Genomic DNA, 17,997 nt, shown 5'->3' on the forward strand with positions numbered 1-17,997 from the left:
ACATGTTCAAATTTTCATATTTCACTCATTTCTTCTCATTCGGTATCACATTTTAAAGATGTAAACAGTTAGTATCACATTAATCAACATTTGGTATTCTCATATCACTTTTGAAATTTGGCATAGTGTGTATGTTCACAATGCAATTTACATTCCACAACATAGATTTATGCATTAGCATGGGGGATGGTTGATGTAAAAAGGGGAGAAGTAATTTTTTTTTTTTTTTTTTTTGTCAAATCTGATAGTTGAACCAAGTTTAAAACTTTAAGATTTCAAATGGAAGAAGAACATAAGATTATGTTCACTCACGCACTATTTATTTTATTCACCTTTATTTGTTGATGTCAAAAAGGAGAGAAAATTAAGGAGCAAAAATTGCAAGGAGCAAAAATTTGTTGGCAAAACTAATTGTGTAAAGGAGAAGAATAGCAAAAATTGTTGGTAACACTAGTTGTGTAACGGGGGAGAAATATCAGGTCATAGGAGAAAAATCAGGCTAAACAACATGTGTATAAACATGAGCATTTCACTTGGAATCAGGCTGCATGTGTATGAACATGAGCATTTCACTTGGAATCAGGCTAAACAACGTATGTATGAACATGAGCATATTTCATTTATTGATTATTTAAAGCATTATTTGAGGGGGAGTGTAATGACCCGAAGTTTAAATGAAAATTAAATAATAAAGAAAGGGAAATTGGAAAAAGAAACAGAAGGAAGCTGCCAAGCTTTGTCAACGAACACAGGGTTTCGTCGATGAAGGCTTTAAGAATTTCGTGGATGAACACAGGGCTTCATCGACGAAGAAATACCGAGAGGGGTTCTGGTGCCGACTGAATTTCGTCGACGAAGACTGAATTTCATCGACGAAATTAGTAAGAATTCATCGACGAAGGATGCGGCTCGTCAACAAAATCCCCCGTCTATAAATATGAAAAATCCAATTTTTATTTTATTTCCAAGCTTCCTCTCCACTCTCTCTCTCTCTCTCTCTCCTCTTCAGCCCTCTCACTCTCTCTCTTCAATTTTGGCCCCGCTAGTCATCGGATCGAAGATTTGAGGCTACCACGATACTCCTGGCGAAGTTCTCTACAAGTTTGTTGGAGCGGATCGTTGGGGAAACAAAGTTAGAAATCATCCCTGAGTTGAGGTAAGGCTTTTTAAGACAAATTAGACTTTATGGCAGTTATAGAAATTTATGTACGCATGAAAATACTGATGTTTAATACTGGGAGTTTTGAGTTTCAAGGTATTGATCAGGAAGTCATACGGGGGTTCGGCTAGGATATTCTAGGGGTTTTCTCAGTAGTCAGGTAGGGGAATAAACTAAAGCAGTTATTTTCCATGCAAGTTATGATTAATTATGAGCACATTTATTTTTAGAAAAATCTATGCTACATTTGTTTATCACATATGAAATGTATGTTTGGAAAATACTGCTATTATGATTAAAATGTATATGTATGTATGAGATGCCAGAAATGATGATTTTAGAATATGAAGCATGACTTTAAACGGCATATGTGTGGCATGAACATTATTTTATGTAAAGTGAATCATGATATGAATGATTTTACGAACAAAGCATGTTTTCAGGTATCTTGAAAAGACGAGCTATGCTATATTAAGTTGACGAATATATGATAAATGATTTATTTTCAGAATGTATATACCTGAAACGATTTTGGCGCGAGGCCATGTATTTATGTTATTGGTGTGAGGCCATATATTTATGATTTCGACACGAGGCCGTAGTTATGTTATCGGCACGAGGCCATATTTATATTATCGACATGAGGCTGTATTTATAATTTTGGCGCGAAGCCATGTACTTTTATTATCAGCACGAGGCCGTATTTACGATTCTGGCGTGAGGCCATGTATTTATGATTTCGGCACGAGGCCGTATCTTTGTTTTCGGCACAAGGCCGTGATGATGTTATGTATGTTCATGTATTATATATTATTACAACCAGGATGTTAGTTTAGTTCAGTTCAGGGCTCGGTACCGTAGCTATATGTGTAGATCAGATATCTACTTCAGATTAGTGCTAACCATCCCACGAGAGAATGGAAGATGGATAGTCGATGTGGCTTTCAGTAAAGTGTGGACGTCCACCTGGCAATCTGGACTAGGGTGTGGCGGGCTCATTGTACTTACAAACATATTTGATTCGTCAGTGAATGGCCAGCCATTGTCGGGTCCCACCTTCGGGCTGCATAACCCATCGTGGGGGGTAATAGATGACACCAGCTAGCTATTCATCCTGGGTATATTTTCAATATTACAATTATAACATATGCTTATGTATGTTATGATTTGTTAACAAATATGAAAGTACATGATTATCCAGTATGATATTATGATTATTTCCAGAGTTATGAAATGTACTGTATATGTATAAGCACTTAAAATGTTCATGTTGCCACACAACTGTATTTAGTTTATTTTCCCTTACTGAGAAGTGTCTCACTCCCAACATTAAATGATTTTCAGGAAACCCAGAGAGACCGGCGGGTCAGGGCCGCCATTGAGTGATTGGTGCTTCCCTAATAGAAGGGTAAGCTATGTACTAGGATCAGTAGATTTTTGTTATATGGTCCTAGTGTCATTTTGATATTTTGAGGGTTGTATATATGTACAATATTGGGAGATGTAGTAAACTCTGGTATTATGTTTCTAGTATTATGCTTTATGGATGGATGTTTGGATTTTATGTTTACTGCTGCATAGATTTTCGCTGTGTTTGACAGGTGTCCTCGTTACCCACGGGTTCAGGTTGACCATTTTATCTATTATGTGACATTTTATATTTAGAAATTGAGGAACGTTACAGGGAGCCTTGTTAGGCATAATCCATTATATATTTTTGCTCGTGTATTTGTCATCATCAAAAAGGGGAAGATTGTTGACTCTATGAGTCTAATCTGATTTTGATAATGATAAATCACTTGGTATTTGATCTGTGCATTGAGATTGTGAACAGGAATTTATGTTTAGCATGCACGAAATGATAAAAAGTCATAGAGGCCATAAAGAATAAAGCATACATATCTAGGCAAGATTCATGGAACTCAAAAAGTGCAAGAACAAAGATGCACGTGACAAGTTCAAGAACGTCATGGGAATTGGTACTTAGAACTCATGTATTTACATTCTAATATGATTTAATTTAAGGCTCAACATATACCCTAGAATGACTTTAGGATTCATGCATTTCATGAACATCATTAAGGGACTTTCATGGACTTAGAAATATTTTTAAAACCCTGAAAAGTATTTTTATAAAAGACCCAAGAAAGAAAGCAAAGCAGATTTTTAAACTAGAAAATAAAAATTCAAAAAAAAAGGACTTTAGTAGCCTAAAGTTAACCTCAGTCGCCTGAAGAATTTCCTCAGGAAACCGAAGATTAAGTTTAGTCACCTGAATAATTAATGGTGAAACACAGAACCTAGCCGAGGCACTTCGGTCACCTAAACATGGCACTTAAGTCGTCTGAACTCGTCCCTTCAGGAGCATGAACCCAACTTCAGTCATCTAACCCTATACCCAGGTTGATTTTTCGAAGCACTAAGGAACTTTAGTCGCCTGGGCCTTTGACCTCAGTCACCTGAACTTACGGGAAAACTTAAAAATTTAATTTTTATTAAGAGAACTCGCGAGATATTTTTTTAATCCAATGGTCAAGATTCATTCTAAGAGTAAGACACCTATATATTGAACTTCTAAACCCTAGTACGCGAGCTAAGATCAACGAGAAGACAAGAGAACATTTTTTTGAAAGAGAATTGAGAACTTTGAACACATTGCTATACGATTGCCTACACTCTAGCACATACTCATCAAGCTTGGGCAAATCAACTTAGAAAATCAAAGGGGATTCATTTACACATCTTGATTTCGACTTGGTATTGAGATTTGGTTAATCCATTTAGTGTTTTCAAGAGTTTTTCATATCATCATCTGTTATTGAATATCATTAGAGAAAATTGATACTAAATTTTCATTACATATAGAGAGTGTTTTTGACAAGTTCATTACTTGAGAACATTTTTTTTTTTTTTTGCCATTGATATATATTTTTCAAAGAACTTCTCATTTCAAAATCTATTGTTGAAATAAGCTAAGTGATAGATAGTGAGTATACTTTCATATAGAATATTAGATAATCTCACTACTTGATAAAGGGTTTTTTCATTGGTTAAATAGATTTGAATCAAGTGTGTGTTCAGTTAAAAGATCTATATTTTAGATATATTAAAAAACTTGATTAAATATCCTTGGTGTTCATAAATATACATTTTATTGAGGGATATTTTCTGAAAGATATTACATTGGGTTTTTGATCTTTGGAATACATATTGTATATATATATATATATGTTTGCATATTACAAAGATCATGGTGTAATTGAATATTTGAAAGAAATATTTTTTATTTAGATCTTTACAATATTCAAGACAAATTTTTTAACAAGATCATATTTGATATTTGTGCATCTTGTCTTCGAAGCTATTACTCATACAAATATTTTGGAAGATTTGATAAAATAGAATTTGTGTGTTGAAGCATATCATTCATGAACGATTGTATAGTTTCATATATTTTGAGCTTCATGTTTCATCTTATGATTATGTATTAGGAATTTAAATTGTACTCACTAACTTTGTTGGAAGCAACTTTGAGCGTTTTATAGATTTCATTGTATTCATGGTTCCAGTTGTGAACCGGGTTTGATGAGAGAGTTGTATCTCTTGTAAGCCGTGAATTAGGAGGAAGCTTTACCTCTTGTAAGCAGCGGATTGTAAGGGAAGTTTCGTCCCAATTTAAGGAGCAAGGATTATAGTTGAATCCTTGAGTGGGTTGCTCAAGGCAAGGACGTAGGACGGGTTGGATGAACCTCCTAAAAACTATATTTGCATTCTCTCTTCCCTTATCTTTTATTTTCGCAACGCACTTCATTACTTACATTACATGTATGTTTATTGAATAATCTCACACGAACTTGATAAGTAATTGGTTAAATTTAGACATAGGGACTAAGTGGTGAATAAGTTTCAAAGGATTTTTTAAAATACCCAATTCACCCCCCCCCCTCTCTTGGGATTACACCTTAATCAACAAGATATATTATCATAGGCATATTAAATCATACTAACTTTCTGTTATTATAAAATTGTCTGATATAACTGATAATACTGAAATATACCCAAGATGGATAGTTAGCTGATGTCATGTATTACCCCCCATGACGGGTTGTGCAGCCCAAAGGCGGGACCTGACAATGGCTGGCCGACCACTGCCAAGTCAAATATTTCTGTAAGTACGATGGGTCCGCCCCACCTTGGTCTGGACTACCAGGGGGACGTCTACAACACTACACTGAAGCTACATCGACTATCCATCTCCAACCCCCTCTACTAGCAGGGGTGGTAGCACAAGTCTAAACTGAACTAAACTGAATAGCTACGGTACCGTGGCCTAGATACTAATCTAAACTACCATTCGGGTTCTAATAACATATAGTACATATACATCTATATTGGTTTAACATGAAAACTAGATTGATAGCATTTCTCTAAATTCTAACATATCATAGTAAACAAGGTCTTGTGCTGGATAAAGCAAATAATTACGGCCTTGCGTCGGCTATCAATCATGACCTTGTGCCGTACATATTATACATACTAATCCGAATAAATGTAATGCTTATCGCAAGTGCCGAAATCATAATTTCTTATAATATCTCTGATTTTTCTAAAAATAACTGTAAATATACCTCTATTATAAATCTGACTTAGCACAATACAATATACATGAAATAATATTCATGCCACACAAATTGAATAAAATCATGAATTCTGTTCTGAAATCACATTTTCTGACATTTTACACTAAAAACATATTCCTATGTAATAGCAATATTTTCCCAAATATACTCATACATAATACATGCTTTCTAAAAATAAATCTGCTATTAAATAATAATAATTTTCATGAAAAATTACTGCTTTAGTTTACTCCCTTACCTGACCACTGGAAAGCCCCAAGAATAACTAGCCCTACACCCGCAGAGTTCTCAGCTCAACACCCTAAAAGTAACATTTTTCCAAAAGAAACTTCAATACCTCTCCAAATACTACTTTTCTACAACTCTAGAAATACCAAATATCCATTAAAAAGCCTAGGAAAACCAACTTACCCCGAATCTGGGATGATGTCCAAGTTAGCCCTACCAATGATCTACTCCAGTAGAAATGAAGAGAAACTTCTCAAGAGAGCTAAGAGAAGGATTTCTCTCGCAAAAAGGATCATCTTGGCCTTATATAGAATGTGTAGCCACGTGTCTTCATCAACAAGGCCATGTAGGAATTTCATCAACGAACACTTACCCTTCGTTGACAAATTTCAGGTCCGAAAACAACCTTCTCAGTATCTTCTCGTCGACGAGACACGTGTCCCCATCGACAAGCCCATGAAGCCCATTCATTAACGAACGCACTACATTCGTTGACGAGACCCTACTGAATTTTCAATTTCAATTTCTTTTCCTCTCCTCCTCCTATTATTTAATTAATATAATTCACCAGGTCTCTACATTTTATATTCATGAGGTTACCCATTTCTGTGTGGCATGAGTTTAGATTTCTATATAATTATGTATATTAGAATAGAATGTCTTTTTTTCCAAATCAAGCATGATATGATAGTTTTCAAGGAAATTATGAAACAATACAGGAACCATGATTTTATGATTGTAATATTAAATAGTATAGAGAAATTATGTTCAGTATATTATGATATGCCGACGCAGATGTCGTGATTCATGTTGGCGCAGATGCCATAATCAAGTATTATAAGACTAAATTCATGAAATATTATCATATCAGATATTATTATGAAATACAAAATAGTTATGTTCAGTATATGAAACTTATTATATGATATCAAAACCCTGATAGTATGATTTAGTTCAATTTCAGGAGCACGGTATCGTAACTATATGTTTAGAATTATGATAGTGCTACCACACGACCAGTAGTGTAGGAGATGGCAATCAATGTGGCTTTAGTGTAGAGTGCAGCTGTCCCACTAGAAGTCCAGGACCATATGGGACAGGCCCATCATACTTACAGACTTATGATTGATCTAGGATGGTCAGTCAACCATTGCTAGGTCCCATCTTCAGGCTGCATAACCTAGTAATATGGGGGGTAAGACATGACATCAGCTAGCTATCCATCCTGGGCGTTATTTCAGTATTGTACAGTTATATAAGATGATTTTCATGTTTAGTAATTTAGTACATTATATTATGTAATGAGGAATCATGTTTTATTCATATATGATATCAATAGTTTTACCAGATATGATGTATGTACTGATATTATGTATAACACGAAAACACTCATGTTGCCACATAGTGCTGTTAGTTTATTTCCCTTACTAAGAGGTGTCTTGACCCAGCTATATAAACATTTCAGGAAATCTAGGTAGAGGAGTAGAAAGAGCTCCGCGACAGTAGAGTCCGACTAAGCTACCCTGTCAGGAGGGTGAGTTATTGAGCTAGGGTTAGATTTATTTTTAGGAAGTGACCCTAGGTTACTCTTGATCTTTTGATGGATGTTTATATATATATATATATATAACAATTTTAGTAGGACCTTGGTATTGTGGTTGGTTGTATGATATGTTTGTAAATTACGTTTCCTGCTGCTTAGGTATCAGAGGTGTATTTTAGGTATATCCCTAGTTTCCATAAGTCCGGGTGGATTATGTTTTAACAGTTGAACGGGATAACATGATTATTATATTAAATGATTTTATGGGAAAAAAAAAATTTGTTATGGTGAACTAGGCAAGTCATTATAGCTCAGCTCCCCTATATATATTCTCATGCATGCATTATCAATCAAGGATGAAGATCAGATATTCATTCACTACATAGTCATCCTTTAAAATAAATTCCAGCATGCAATATATTATGACCGTTCGGAACATGGTTACTATATATTGCATTCTATTTAGCATTTGATAGCCAACAAGGCTATACTTAGATAATTATGCAATAATCATGTTATTTACTACATGCACCAAATCATAATCGTTTAAGCACATGGTCTATGAATTTTGATTATTTTAGGAGAGATCTAACAAAATTTCAGCTGTATGTCGTATGTAAATAGGACATTTTCTAACTAGACATGTGCTAAAACCTGGTTGTTTTTAGCAAAAAAAAAAAATTATTTTAAGCATGCAATGACCTAGATCCACTACCAGCATGCAATTCACAATACTACATCAGCCATACAGTTGGTGTTCCAGTTTAAGCATGCAATCCAGTAGTCAAAAGCATTTAAACAAAATTAACTATCCATTAGAAGAATTTAAACAATCGGCAATTTATAGATAGTATGCTGCAATGTTGTTCACGTAAAGGCATACGAGCATAAAATATAATTATGAGAGCATTTAATAGAGTTACGAAATTATAAGGAGAAATGCTCCCCCTTAGTTATGCACTTAACTCAACACCAACTTATGCCTTTTTCATTATTCGAACTCTTAGCCAAGTGCCCTAAGATTTCCAATGATTTAATCTTGGCTTTTAATGCCTATGCTTAGAGGACCGAAAAGTCACAAACAATGTCCCATCAGGGTATTAAGCCTATTTTGCCTCTTTTCTTATGAATTTCAACGTGTTGGAATTGGTGTGATCCCAAGAGGGGGGGGTGAATTGGGTTTTAAAAACTTTTTGGCTAATTTAAACTAATCATCGATTCACCACAGTTCATATCCCATTCAACGTATATACGTGTATGTAAAGCGAGTTTAACAATAAAAGCAAACATGCACATGTGCAGTATCTTTTTTAAATTAAATGTGCGCATGAGAATAATTTTTACATAAAATAAACATTCATACACAAGCTGAAAATAAAGTGCAAGAATTTAAATAAGATAGAGGGAGAGACACCAGATTTGTTATCGAGGTTTGACCAAACCAGCCTACATCCCCGCCTTGGGCTTACTCCCAAGGATTCCACTATACCTGCTCACTTAGCGGGGCAGAGCAAAAGCCTTTTACATGCTCTCCTTACGGGGCGAGGAAAACCCCAGCTCAATTACTAGGTTGAGCCAAATTAGTCTCACTTGCAGGGCTGAGACTCCCCAGCTCAATTCTGTGCCGAACCGAACCGATCTCATTTACAGGGCTGAGACTCCCCAGTTCAATTAACAAGCTGAAACCAACCGTTACAATAAAACCATTTTGTACATGAAAGTGCTTCTGAAAAATACAAGCAGAGAGGTACACAATAAGCTCAATAAAATATGCACTCCAATGATATGAAATAATGCTCAGGGGAGTAAGGGTGCTTAACTATATTTAAACCCTACTAAAAATTTTCTCCAAAAAGATATTTTAATAATAATATAAGAGAACCTAGGGTTGTGTTCTTTCAATAATTTTTGCACAAATAAAATATGTATGAAAAGTGTGTATTATGTTCTCCAACAAAGATTTATACAAGTTAGAAATACTTGTAGAATCTAGGAGTTAAGCTCAATAAAATGTTTGAGTAATAAATAACTTCTCCCAAAATATATTTATCAAGAAAATAATCCAGGAGAAAACCAAAGTTATACTCTCAAAACGATTTTCAAAAGTAAAGAATAAGTGAGAGTAAGCATGTAAAAACAAATACCCAAATATAAATGTGTTCTCTTCAAAAGTAATTTTGAAATGAAAAAGTGGAAGAGAGTTGGAGAGTTTAAAACAAGATAAGTGCTCTCTTTCAAAAATTATTTTCAAACATAGAGAGTGAAAAGGAGTCTAAGAGATAAAAAAACATTTTACCCCAAGAAAAGATTTTTGCAATGAAAAATTAATTTGGGGGAACTTTGATAAAAATTAGTCCAAAAGATTAGAGAGAGAAATTTGACTAATCAAAGTTGCTAATTTAGAGTAATGAGGGGGTATTTATAGAGTTTGTGAAAAATATGACCGTTGGGGACACGCTCAGTATTTTGGAAAAGTTTAATTAAGTTTTAATGAATTTTTAAATGCTTAAAAAATATTCCAACACGAGAGCACCAGTCAACCAGGACAAGTTTGGTCGACCGAAGTTCTTGAGGTTCGGTCGACCGGGTCAAAAATGAACTATCAGTTCGGTCGACCGGACATGTATGTCCGAGGGCGATTTTTCATATATGCGAGGTTCGGTCAACCAAGTAGTTGGAGCATCTCCCGAGGACCCTTGGTCAATCAGAGCGTTGAAGTACATTTTGGGCTCGATCAACCAGGTGGTCAATATGTTGACTCCAATGGAGTTCGGTCGACCGGGTATAAATGAACTGGCAAGTTCGGTCGACCGGGTCATGGTCAAATTGTTGACCTAGACAAGGTTCGATCAACCGGGCTGTGGTCAACTAGTTGACCTGGTCCGAGTTCAATCGACCGGGGCATTTTGTACATGGTAGTTCGATCGACCGAATGTGCACATTTTGTGCATTTCGGTCCTGTTTAAGCCACTAGTCATCCTATTTCAAATGACCAAACATGTGTATGCATGAGTGAGTATTCTAAGGTTATTCTAGGTCTTTTTGAAGACACCGAAAAAATTCGGCGTCGATCAACCGAAGGTCGATTGAAGTTTTCATAAACTTCATTCTAACCATGATTTTGACCCTAAAGTTATTCCAAAAACTTTGTATGATTTTATCCTTTTTAGAAAAAGGTTTTTGGTGAGATGTGCTGGTCCCTAAGGTCTATCTACGATCGTTCTGAGCATTTAAACAGATCATATAGATGCATGCATTATTATAGACCAACGTTATAAAAATTAAATGCAATTACATAAAACACAAATGTCTTCTTCTTCTTTTTGCTCTTTTGACTTCATGGAATGCTTGATCATATAGTCTTTAAGTCCTACAAGATTCCATTGTTGTTTCCTTATGTGTGTGTTAAATAAATGGACCTATTCACATACTAAATACACACATAAGAAACATGTGCTTTGTTTGCATCAAAAACAGGGATTGGACTCAAAAAGTCAACACAACGCCAGAGAGATGCAAGTTTGAATGGCTTTCCTTTTTTACTGTTCATGCATAGGTTTCTTTTCAATAATCTTAGCCATTTAACTTGTACTAAGTATATGAAGCCCTAATTGATTAGATTTAAGGACAAGAGCTTATAAAGTGAATAAGAATAAATACTCTTAAAAGTTAAAACACTATTAAGTTCATAAGAGTGTTTAGAAGAAGTGGGACATTATATAGGATAAGCAAGTTAGAGAATATGTCCTAACTTATTTTGGCAAAGAGCATTATGGAGTATACGAATTTCTAGAACATAGCTCTTTTGAGATTGGAAAGTATCCTTTTAGATATGATCACAATTTAGAGCAAGGATACAAACCAATGAAAGGATGAGTCTTTACCTGATGTGATCATGGTTTGGTAAAGATTTCCTATGGAGGAGATGGTGAACCAAAATTAGAGGATTTTTATATTTTAAGTACAAAGGGAATATTTCAATTTAACCAAATGAAAAGCTTGAATCCCTTAGTGAATACTCCTAGTTCGATTATGAAATGTTGTCTTAAAATAAGCACTAGGTAGACTAGGAATTTATGAAAAACAATGCTTATACGAAAGTGATGGCTAGATTTTGATCAAGACTTTTAAGGCTCTAAGATGAGTTTGGGAATAGATGATGCATAGTATAAGATTGATTCCCTAAAAAAACTCGAGCTTGTGCGATGGAAAAAATATGCTTAACTTAAGATATTTATATTTAAACATGAATTACGCATTAAGAATTATTTACCAAGTGAAGATCCATTGTCCATTTGGAAGTGGATTTATTTAAGCATGCTTCTAAGAAATTATTCAAGATATGATTTATGTTCTTCATCTCATAAATATAAGGTTCCAAATATTTTAGTTAGTTATGCTCTTGACCTTTACTTTGAACAATTTAGAGGAATGATATGAAAAATGTGGAGACATGACATCCCATTCAGGTAGATGCAATACTCATTCCTAATCAATTCAAAGTTTGCATGCTATGGCCAATATTTTCATATTTCATCCAATCATTATATATATATATATATATATATATATATATATATATATATGTTAAGTGATTAGATTTGATATGTTACTTGAATTTTCATATTGGCATGATTCTCTAGTGATCTTAGTATAACAATAGTGCATAGTGAATGCATATACTAAGGTTTAACAATTTAAGAGAACACCACTTCCCAAACCTCTTAGCCATCACTACCCCCTAAACCTAATCCTATGACCTAAGGAAGAATTATATGATCATGTTATTCCTATTGAAACCCATTCTTCCTTTTGTCCTACGGGATTTGCTTTCCTGATTACCCATATCATTTTCTTGTCCTTACCTCTGGCACCTCTAAATTTACAAGTGTATCTAATGTGCCCTTCCTTTCCAAGATATAAGCAAGATTTATATGCACGTAAAATGTTTTGCTTATATGTTCTATTTTTACTAGATGAGGCATGACTATACGATTTACGAAATGATCTAGAACCCTTTTTGAAAGAATTGTTCCATTTAACTCCTAAGAATTTATTATGATTGTTCCTTTCACTTTTGGCTTTAGCTGTAATCTTAGAACAATCATCTCCTATAATCTTTTTCTTTTCTATAATAGCATGATATTCTTTTAATTTCTCTAATTGCTTTGCCATCCTTCCAGTCTCATTTTTTAGAAATGTTTTCTTCTTAGACATCCTAATTAAATATATATGAGCATTAATGAATTTCTTTCGCGGTTTCTCATAAGATGTCATGATTCACTACAAAATTTATCACAATGTTTATCTCTAAGATCATTGCATGCATCAAATGATTCATCACATGGTATATAGCAAGATTTAACACAAGAATCATCACATGTATCATTAAAATTATTATCACTAGAGTCAATTGATGATTCAACATATAAAATATCACAAGAAGCATATATACCTCTACGTCTGTTAATGCTATTAGCCCATGATTTATCACTTCTTGAACATTTGTGTGTGAAGCATCAAGAGTAATGGTCACTTCTTTCTTGGTCTCTCCATATTTCCTATCAAGCATCTCCCAAATATGCTTTGCACTAGAACAAGCCATGATCTCATGAAAAACATTAGAGTCTAACGCACGATATAACATATCCATGGCATTTGAATTTGCATGTATTAAACTAATATCATTCTCATTTATTGGCATACAAATTCCCTTAACAATCGCTTACCAGACCCTCCAATCCACTGATTTTATAAATATGCTCATTCTTAATTTCCAGACAGTACAATTCACACCACAAAACAATGGAGGCATAGAGCACAATTGTCCCTCACAAAATGGGGATACACCAATACGAGTCATTGCGATATTTAACACAAGCGGTTAAACTTTTTGCAACAAGGCTCTGATAGCAATTGATAAGAATGGTATATTCCCAAGGGGGTGAATTGGGTATTTTAAAAATTCCTAGGTTGTTTATGTCCTAATCCTGATTTCCACAAGCATATTTACGCAACCTAAGGTCTTTCTATACAATCTCAAATCCCACAAACATTCAAGTATGCGAATATTTGAAATAAATACAACATTCACAACAAATCAAATATCTGCATACAAGTGCACAAAATAAATAGCATAGGGAAAGAGAGTGATACGGTTATTTTTATCGAGATTTGGCCAATCCTGCCTACGTCCCCACCTCAAGCAAACCCACCTAAGGATTCCACTAAATGCTCACTTAACCTAGCGGAGCAACGCCATTTACAATACTCCTTGCGGAGTGGAGTCTCCCCAGCTCACTTACCGAGTGAAGCCAAACTGTTTCTCCTTATGGGACAGAGTCTCCCTAGCTCAATTTACCAAGCTAAGCCAAGAAAGGGGAAAAAAAAAATGCATTTTTCTTGTTGAGAGCTTTCTGTTGATATGTAATTTGACCCAAACGGACACTCGGAGACAAAGTTATGGCCTTAAAAGTTTTTCTATCGATACTCTGTTTCAGAAGCTCCCAAATCAGTTTCATGTGTTTCTTTTTTTGATTCTGCATATCTTTTGGAGACGAAGTGTCTAAAAGGTTGCGTCCATCCAAGCTACATACAAGGAGTTCTTGTGATTTTGTAGAATTGAAATTTCACTCTAATTTATGCCTTGGACTCTATTTTGAGTGTTTTTTTTTTTATTCTATGTATCTTCTTGAGAGAGATGTACCTATAAAAATGCACGTCAAACAGAGCATAGACGAACAAGTTAGGTTTTTAGGGTTTAGGGTTTTACTTCGGGATTCATGTGCTTAAACTTAAAAAAAAAAAAAAAAAAATACACCCTAAAAGGTGAACCCTAAAAGTTAAGTTGGTGTTTCCACGGGATTCATGCGCTTAAACTTAAAAAATACATCCTAAAAAGTTAACCATAAAAGTTAACTTAGTTCTACTTCGGAATTCATGCGCTTAAACTTCAAAAAAAATACACCCTAAAAGGTGAATCAAAAAAGTTAAATTGGTGTTAACTCGAGATTTGTGCCCTTAACTTTTTCTTTTTTTTTAAAAAAAAAAATACACCCTAAAAGGTGAACCCAAAAAGTTAAACTAGTATTTTCTCGGGATTTTTGCCCTTAAAAGAAAATACACCCTAAAAGGTGAACCCTAAAAGTTAAATTATGGTTACCTCAAGATTTATGTCCTGAAATTTTTTTAAAAAAAATATGATTTGATGTACGATACACAATTTTCAATGTCGAGAAGAATTCAATGTACGATGCACATATTTCAATGTCAGGTATGGTTTAATTTGTAATGCACGTGTTCTGATGTTAGGTACGGTTAGACGCACTTATTTCGATGTCGTATACGATTTGATGTACGATACGCATGTTTTTGATGTCGAGTAAGATTATATGTATAGTACAAGTGTTTCAATATCAAGTACGATTTGATGCATGGGGCACATGTTTCAACGTTAAGGATGATTCCTATTCAGCATAAAATAATTTTATTTATCCACATCAAAAGAATTTATGACAGTTTAATTGGAGAATTTTAATAAAAAATTGTCTTTAATTGCATTGATCAAAAGTGTAGTGGTTAAGGACAAAAATGAACCTTCCCTCTGACGAATCAAATAACAATTATAATGTTATTGCATAAGGGGATACAAAATGAGGGCAAAGAAAGACTATCTAATTTGGTGGATGAAAAAACAATTTCATGCATATCCACTGAAAGGCCACTGCCCCCGCATGAAATTTTGAATATTCATAAACTTCATTTGACATTTTATTTTCAATACCTTCAACCCTCAATTAATTTATTATCAAGTCCACAAAAAAGGGATTTGTGTATCAAAAATCAAATATTCAAAAATAAATAAATAAATCCGTGAAGCTTAAATCATTGAAATTCATCAAATTTTTAAAATTTCAAAAGAAATAGTTTCGTTTTGCCAGGCAAAAATCAGGGCATTCCCTGAACTAAATTTCTAAAAATATGAACACTTTTGAATGAAAGATCAGAAGTTTCTAAAAGATTATACTACATAAAAATCAATAAAATCCAAATTCATCTATAAGACCCCATATGGAAGATCCATAACCCAACAAACTCGTAATCCTGATCAAATTTCTTACAAATTCTAATTGATCGACAAAATAAATGTACTTCCATCACCTTTTCTTTTCTTTCAAGAAGGAAGCAATTATTGTGCAGAGACTCTTCAACCTAAAAATATCATTGAGGCACATCATGGGGCAGGTGTCTTCTAGCACAGAATGATCATTAAAATTACATAGACAAAGCGCGCATTTTTCGCAGGCTCATGTAAAAAGAAAAATTAGGAACAAGCAAGAGACTCCTCGTACATATAATTTTTCATTTCAGTGTTTGGAAGCTAACACCTTATTTTGAATTTCAGACCGTCCAATGGCCCCTATTCTAGATGTAGTCCTCATAGTAGTCGTCGCTAATCACAGAGACAAACCTCTCGAGCCAAGGAAGCTGATGAAGATCCTTCATGGCATCAACATAGGAATCTGTGCAGGGAGGTGGGGATTGATGCGGGTGATGGTCGCTCAGACTGAAACCACCGGCAAGAAACCTCTGGATCAGTGCCAGCTGCGATCGCTCCTGATCTGAGTATGCATCCATGATCATAGAAAGAGAATTGAAGGAATCCCATTCCCATTGCTCAGACTCTTGCGAGTGCCTAGAGTTACCCTCATCCCAAAATGTGCACTGACACGTCTGCTGTCCATCCCTATATTCAGCACCACAAGAATAACAAAACTCATGGCGGCACCTGCAAATGAGAAACAAATATGTACTCAGCACTCTAGGAAAGTTTAAACCAGCATCGTGACTGACAATTGAGCATCACCACATCTATTTTTGCTTTTTTATAAAAGAATAAAAATAAAAAGATAAAAAAACCAAGGGAGGCATCTCCTACATCCATAAGGAAACTATGCATGGCCTTCATTCACCAAAAAAGTAGAATGATTATTATTTGATCCTCAACAAGCTATAATTTCTGCTGCTCTGATGCAACTCCAGTACATACTGTTTACGTTGGCTATCTGTTGAAGATCCATATAAATCAGTGTATCATTACTCATTATTCAGTACTTCAGTTATAATTATAAGAAATGATGACGACACAAAAACAACAGGCTGTGCCCTCAATATGATGAAAGGGGGAAAAGTCGTAGAAAACAAATATATATATATATATATATATATGCCATTTTTTTATGACCAGGAACCTGGGTTGGCCGGGGCCCTTCGGACCCTTACCTCCTTGTCAAACCCAGGGTGAACTGATCCAGAGGTGACCCAGTGGTTTAAATCCAGAACATCTTTCAGCCCCTTTTCCACCCTCCACTGAGCCAAACCCTGGTGGTCAAATATGCCAATATTCTGGACTGTAAAAATCAATCTGCTATCCTATTCTCCTCTCATTTTACAATTCAGGCCCTCCGAGAACAAAAAGTATAAAGATCAAAGAAAGAGCAAGTTCTCAATTTCTTAAGGTAAAACCATTTTAAATCCAGTTTTAGACCTTTTTCATTTTCTTCCATTTTTCTAAGAATTAAATAGAGCCTGACTTAATCAATAATTTTCCGACAGCAAGTTTCCCATATTTTTACAGTTATGGTGGCCACGTAGAAAAATATGTTGAATTAAAGTTCAGCATAGGCCAGAGAGAGACAGTACATCCAAGATCAAATTTTGGGTCAATAAATTGTTGGATGTTTGAAAAATAAAATTGCCAACTGAAAAAAATAGAAAAATAATCTTCAGTAATATCAAAATAAGAACTTTACTATTTATTGCAAATGGAAACCAATTCAAAACAGTATAACTGTCAATCCATTGAAGAAAAAAAAAAACCACAGGATTCAATAAAAATTTTAGGAACTCAGGGGTTTACCCCAGTAATAACAAGCTGCAGTATTCAAGCTCTAGGAACTCAGCTTAGAATGTCTGCACCCCCCACCGCAAAAACAAAAACAAGAAACAAAACAAAAATTCATGACCAGCCATATGATGAATTGCCTCGCATAAAATATCCAATAAAATTTCTAAACAATCAGAGGATCTGAACATATTTAAAAATAACTGCAATCTCTGCCATTGCCAACATTTGTAATGTTCAAGAGATGTTCATCAAGATATAGAAACACCAAACAAAATCATTTCACTTTATCAATCATCAAATAAATATCTATTTCATTTCTCACAATTCTGTGCTTAACAAGAACAGCTTGAGTCAAGATGAAGGATTTATGAGACCAAAAAAGGGGTCTGAGTGATGAGAGAAGCTACAATCACTTCAGATTATACAAGGATATGAATGTAATTGCAGAAAATGGTATACGCGGTTCACAAATGAAGTTGGAATTAAAGCACTTGCTCAAGGCAAGTGTCTATTTTCCATA

The 17,997-nt window shown here is 34.6% G+C and overlaps 1 protein-coding gene across 3 annotated transcripts in view; it reads right to left on the bottom strand.

Moving 5' to 3' along the window:
- Positions 1 to 15,674: 15,674 nt before the first annotated feature.
- Positions 15,675 to 17,997, bottom strand: part of LOC131159366 (E3 ubiquitin-protein ligase RSL1) — a 28,412-nt gene continuing 26,089 nt past the window's right edge. For all 3 annotated transcript variants that reach the window (XM_058114231.1, XM_058114232.1, XM_058114233.1), the window contains exon 4: positions 15,675 to 16,358. In XM_058114231.1, the coding sequence (XP_057970214.1) occupies positions 15,995 to 16,358 (364 nt within the window). In that variant the 3' untranslated portion in view covers positions 15,675 to 15,994. The remainder of the gene's footprint in view (positions 16,359 to 17,997) is intronic.

The sequence above is a fragment of the Malania oleifera genome, chromosome 7 (assembly GCF_029873635.1).
Source record: "Malania oleifera isolate guangnan ecotype guangnan chromosome 7, ASM2987363v1, whole genome shotgun sequence".
Classification (NCBI taxonomy): domain Eukaryota; kingdom Viridiplantae; phylum Streptophyta; class Magnoliopsida; order Santalales; family Ximeniaceae; genus Malania; species Malania oleifera.